The sequence below is a fragment of the Electrona antarctica genome (assembly GCF_951216825.1).
Source record: "Electrona antarctica genome assembly, chromosome: 6".
Classification (NCBI taxonomy): domain Eukaryota; kingdom Metazoa; phylum Chordata; class Actinopteri; order Myctophiformes; family Myctophidae; genus Electrona; species Electrona antarctica.
The window spans coordinates 55549047-55555404 of NC_136811.1; the positions used below are offsets into that span (position 1 = coordinate 55549047).

At 43.2% G+C, this 6358-nt stretch overlaps 1 protein-coding gene across 1 annotated transcript; it reads left to right on the forward strand.

Moving 5' to 3' along the window:
• The first annotated feature begins 601 nt into the window (after positions 1-601).
• LOC306924257 (protein S100-A13-like) lies at positions 602-6278 on the forward strand. Its single transcript, XM_079502694.1, has 3 exons — positions 602-757; positions 4827-4958; positions 6115-6278. Exons 1-3 carry the CDS (start codon positions 746-748, stop codon positions 6274-6276), a joined length of 306 nt encoding a protein of 101 aa, XP_079358820.1. The 5' UTR covers positions 602-745; the 3' UTR covers positions 6277-6278.
• Positions 6279-6358: the final 80 nt, after the last annotated feature.

Here is a 6358-nt window from a genome sequence, read left to right on the forward strand (position 1 = left end):
CTATTAGATAATGTGACCCCTCCTCAGACAGGCTCTATTAGATAATGTGACCCCTCCTCAGACAGGCTCTATTAGATAATGTGACCCCTCCTCAGACAGGCACTATTAGATAATGTGACCCCTCCTCAGACAGGCACTATTAGATAATGTGATTCCACAGATTTACAGGGCAGTGATACCTCTGGGCACCAGATACAGTACAACTCCACTACTTCAGTAAAAATACAGATCATACTCCTCCTGGTCAAAATGTTACTGCAACTACAATTAAGTTACTCTGTCAAACTGTCGTACTTGAGATAAAGTACCGAAGCATACTTGCTTTTAAGAGACAGAGAGAGAGAGAGAGAGAGGGAGGGAGAGAGAGGGAGAGAGAGAGAGGGAGGGAGGGAGGGAGAGAGAGAGAGAGAGAGAGAGAGAGAGAGAGAGAGCATGTTGAACAGGAAGGTGGAATCCGGTTTCTTGCAAAGTGGGAGGATTCTGTGGAATGTAGGAGTGGTGTGTGTGTGTGTGTGTGTGTGTGTGTGTGTGTGTGTGTGTGTGTGTGTGTGTGTGTGTGTGTGTGTGTGTGTGTGTGTGTGTGTGTGTGTGTGTGTGTGTGTGTGTGTGTGTGTGTGTGTGTGTGTGTGTGTGTGTGTGTGTGCGCGTGCGTGTGCACGCGCGTTTGTGTAATGTTTCACCACAGAGTAACTTTGTTAACACCGGTCTCTTCCTGCTTCTGTCCTGTTGGAAAAAAGGCATCGTTATGGCGGAAAAGGTAACATTATAACTTTATGTTTTCATCCTGATATTCACCTAAATGTATCACTATTACAATGTAGTCATTTATCACCTAAATGTATCACTATTACAATGTAGTCATTTATCACCTAAATGTATCACTATTACAATGTAGTCATTTATCACCTAAATGTATCACTATTACAATGTAGTCATTTATCACCTAAATGTATCACTATTACAATGTAGTCATTTATCACCTAAATGTATCACTATTACAATGTAGTCATTTATCACCTAAATGTATCACTATTACAATGTAGTCATTTATCACCTAAATGTATCACTATTACAATGTAGTCATTTATCAGACCCTCTTAATCCAGTGTGATTTACAGAACGCAAGGTAAACACATACATAGAATGCAGAGACAGTGTAGTGTCTCAGTAAACTATAGGATCATAGAATGCAGAGAGACAGTGTAGTGTCTCAGTAAACTATAGGATCATAGAATGCAGAGAGACAGTGTAGCGTCTCAGTAAACTATAGGATCATAGAATGCAGAGAGACAGTGTAGTGTCTCAGTAAACTATAGGATCATAGAATGCAGAGAGACAGTGTAGTGTCTCAGTAAACTATAGGATCATAGAATGCAGAGACAGTGTAGTGTCTCAGTAAACTATAGGATCATAGAATGCAGAGAGACAGTGTAGTGTCTCAGTAAACTATAGGATCATAGAATGCAGAGAGACAGTGTAGTGTCTCAGTAAACTATAGGATCATAGAATGCAGAGAGACAGTGTAGTTTCACGATGAACGCGTGTTCGCTCGTAACACTGAGCAAACACTGCAAATAGAATCCATCTTTCCAAAACATGAATGAACAACATAGTCTGTGGTTTGGTAGTTGCATGAAACCCTCAAGAATCTTGAAGGTTGTATTCGACACTAAACTCGCAAAAATGATGTTAGAACGCAACATCGTACTAAATTTCTATAAATAAATAGTATGCAATCAAAAAACTACAATAATCATCACATCAGGGGTTCCCGAAAAGTATGAATTTTGGACATAATAAAGGCTCGTGAAACCTTTATTAGAAATTATGTACTGAACAGCGGTCACGCACGCACGCACGCACGCACGCACGCACGCACGCACGCACACACACACACACACACACACTCACACGCGAGGTCACAGATGGACTAAAATGGTCCATCTGGGCCCCATTTGTACCCTCAGCATGCACCCATGGTGTGTATGTGACACACTGCGTTCACGCCTAGAAAGTCAACATAGATTACATGGAGTCATGGAGTCATGACTTCACACCTAGAAAGTCAACAGTTAGTGAGTGACTGTTCCCAATCACAGCGTATTCAGGGTGACCAGACCTTCATCACAGTGTATTCAGGGTGACCAGACCTTCATCACAGTGTATTCAGGGTGACCAGACCTTCATCACAGTGTATTCAGGGTGACCAGACCCAATCATCACAGTGTATTCAGGGTGACCAGACCCAATCATCACAGTGTATTCAGGGTGACCAGACCCAATCATCACAGTGTATTCAGGGTGACCAGACTTAATCATCACAGTGTATTCAGGGTGACCAGACCCAATCATCACGGTGTATTCAGGGTGACCAGACCCAATCATCACAGTGTATTTAGGGTGACCAGACCCAATCATCACAGTGTACTTCCGGTTATACCACTTACCACTACCTTTTACGGGTTAAATTGCTTGTTGTCATATTGGACCATAGGCCTGATATTGTCTGTCATTCTGTTATTAAACCCCTCTGGCTTCTCACATTATGCTTTAAGATGCACATTTTGGTCATGGGTGGAATGGGAGAATATTTCTCATGTTATTTTAATAGGCTTGTGTTTCAGTGTCATTATCTTTGCGACATTATTATTAACCTCGCCTCGTGACACGCTCAATATATGTGGCCAAATTTGACTGAGGGGCTGCCATTGGATTCTTTTGAATTTTCGTTTTTTCATGTCATATGAAAGCAGGGAATCATAGCTTCAAATTGACATATTGGTTGCTCAGTTTGACCCACCAGTTTTGGAGATATATTTTATAGGTGTCTTGCAGAAAACAGTGAGTTGAGAGAACAGGCTTGAAAGGTTCACTTCTGTGGTTCTCTAACATTACACCTAGCTACATGTTTAAGCATTTATTTCATATTTACATGTTGATTTCAGCTCTGACACTTATTTCAGACATGATCTAGTATGTGAAGAGGCTGCCTGTGCTATTAACTATAAAAAATAAAGTTTTTCTCATCTGGTGAAAAGCTGGAATTTGCGCGATGGCAGGCGCTCAGTCAAATCTAGTCACAAATGTCCATCTCCATATATGAAGATCACAACACTAACCTCATCAAACCCTGGATAGACATACTGTACATGGAGAGGACTGGATAATCACCTAGATCTGCATATACTGTATGGAGTCGACCAGCAACTCTACATCTGACCTCAAACCTCAAACCCTTAGATCTCCATATATGGAGCTGACCTCCACATGTTGACCCTTATACCAACCCGTCCTTCATCTCCGATGCCTCCCTTTTGACGGATACCTGTCCATTTAAACTCTAGACAGGCCTTTTGTCTGATACCTGTCCATTTAAACTCTAGACGGGCCTGTTGACTGATACCTGTCCATTTAAACTCTAGACGGGCCTGTTGACTGATACCTGTCCATTTAAACTCTAGACGGGCCTGTTGACTGATACCTGTCCATTTAAACTCTAGACGGGCCTGTTGACTGATACCTGTCCATTTAAACTCTAGACGGGCCTGTTGACTGATACCTGTCCATTTAAACTCTAGACAGGCCTTTTGACTGATACCTGTCCATTTAAACTCTAGACGGGCCTTTTGACTGATACCTGTCCATTTAAACTCTAGACGGGCCTGTTGACTGATACCTGTCCATTTAAACTCTAGACGGGCCTGTTGACTGATACCTGTCCATTTAAACTCTAGACGGGCCTTTTGACTGATACCTGTCCATTTAAACTCTAGACGGGCCTGTTGACTGATACCTGTCCATTTAAACTCTAGACGGGGCTGTTGACTGATACCTGTCCATTTAAACTCTAGACGGGCCTGTTGACTGATACCTGTCCATTTAAACTCTAGACGGGCCTGTTGACTGATACCTGTCCATTTAAACTCTAGACGGGCCTGTTGACTGATACCTGTTCATTTAAACTCTAGACGGGCCTTTTGACTGATACCTGTCCATTTAAACTCTAGACGGGCCTGTTGACTGATACCTGTCCATTTAAACTCTAGACGGGCCTGTTGACTGATACCTGTCCATTTAAACTCTAGACGGGCCTGTTGACTGATACCTGTCCATTTAAACTCTAGACGGGCCTGTTGACTGATACCTGTCCATTTAAACTCTAGACGGGCCTTTTGACTGATACCTGTCCATTTAAACTCTAGACGGGCCTGTTGACTGATACCTGTCCATTTAAACTCTAGACGGGCCTGTTGACTGATACCTGTCCATTTAAACTCTAGACGGGCCTGTTGACTGATACCTGTCCATTTAAACTCTAGACGGGCCTGTTGACTGATACCTGTCCATTTAAACTCTAGACGGGCCTGTTGACTGATACCTGTCCATTTAAACTCTAGACGGGCCTGCCCCAAAGTTATTAGTGCAGCTAATAAGCCAAAGTTACCCGGCAGCCGGCGAAAACTAGAGTTCTCAACAGGCCTGAAAATTAAGGCCCGGCCCTATACCTGGGCCTTCATCAAACCCTGTACACTCAAGACACTGCCCCCGCTGCCACCCTTAGATCTCCATATATGGAGCTGACCTGTTCTGACATTCCATATGTTGATCTGACCTCATCAAACCCTGTACACTCAAGACACGCTCCATATATATGGCCAGTACAGAATTTATTCCATATGTTGATCTTACCCCCCCATGCCGAAGCGCCAGCGCTCGCCCAGCAGTCTGCCGTCACCCAGGCGGATGAGTTTCTCGCCCTCAGGGCGTCTTACTGGTTATTATTTGTATTATTATGATTATTATGATTGTTATTATTGTGTTCACAGTATTCAGAACTGGAGTTGGCTCTCAACACTCTGGTCACGGAGTTCCACGGAGCGTCGGAGAACAACACAGCGACCCTGACCTCGGATCAGTTTGAAAACATGGTGACCAAACAGCTTCCTACCATGGCCAAGGTATTAATACATTTAGAACGCTGACCTCAGAACAGTTTGAAAACATGGTGACCAAACAGCTTCCTACCATGGCCAAGGTATTAATACATTTAGAACGCTGACCTCAGAACAGTTTGAAAACATGGTGACCAAACAGCTTCCTACCATGACCAAGGTACAGATCAGTGATAACGCTGACCTCAGAACAGTTTTAAAACATGGTGTCCAAACAGCTTCCTACCATGGCCAAGGTACAGATCAGTGATAACGCTGACCTCAGAACAGTTTAAAAAGCTTCCTACCATGGCCAAGGTATTAATACATTTAGAACGCTGACCTCAGAACAGTTTGACAACATGGTGTCCAAACAGCTTCCTACCATGACCAAGGTACAGATCAGTGATAACGCTGACCTCAGAACAGTTTTAAAACATGGTGTCCAAACAGCTTCCTACCATGACCAAGGTACAGATCAGTGATAACGCTGACCTCAGAACAGTTTTAAAACATGGTGTCCAAACAGCTTCCTACCATGACCAAGGTACAGATCAGTGATAACGCTGACCTCAGAACAGTTTAAAAAGCTTCCTACCATGGCCAAGGTATTAATACATTTAGAACGCTGACCTCAGAACAGTTTGACAACATGGTGGTCCAAACAGCTTCCTACCATGACCACGGTACTGATCAGTGATAACACTGACCTCAGAACAGTTTGAAAAGCTTCCCATCTGGCGTGGCATTGTGAAATCCATGATCTCGACCATGGTCGAAAAATTATGCTGAAAGCATAATTCAAATGTCTTTGCCCTACTGTATATGTTTTTAATGGTTTCAACCCCTGGATTTACCATGACCCGCAATTTATGTTATTTGGATGAACCTATAAGGATCATAAAAAAACAAAACATTGAACGATTACTTTTGCAATTTCTTTTGGGTCAAATCTTAGATTGACTGGCCTATAAGTGTGTCCCAGGCTGATGGAGTCGGAATGAATGAATATATGAACAATGAATGAATGAATGAATGAATGAATGAATGAATGGATGGATGGATGGATGAATATATGAACAATGAATGAATGAATGAATTAATTAATGAATGGATGAATGGATGAATGAATGGATGAATGACTGTTTGTTTCTGCTCTCTCTCTCTCTGTGTGTCCCTGCAGGCAGACGGGGGCGTGGGCCAGCTGCTGCAGAAGATGGGGTTGGAGGTCGGCCAGAGCATCTCCTTCGAGAACTTCTGGACGTTGGTCCAGGGCTTGGCCACCCAGCTGTACGGCCTGAAGAGTAACGAGAAGACCGCCAAGTGTAGCTGCCTGCTGCAGTAACCCCCCCCCGTGTGTGACCTCATGACCCACTTTAACCACTATTTTAAACTTTCGCTGTTGACAAAATAGCATGCATATCTGC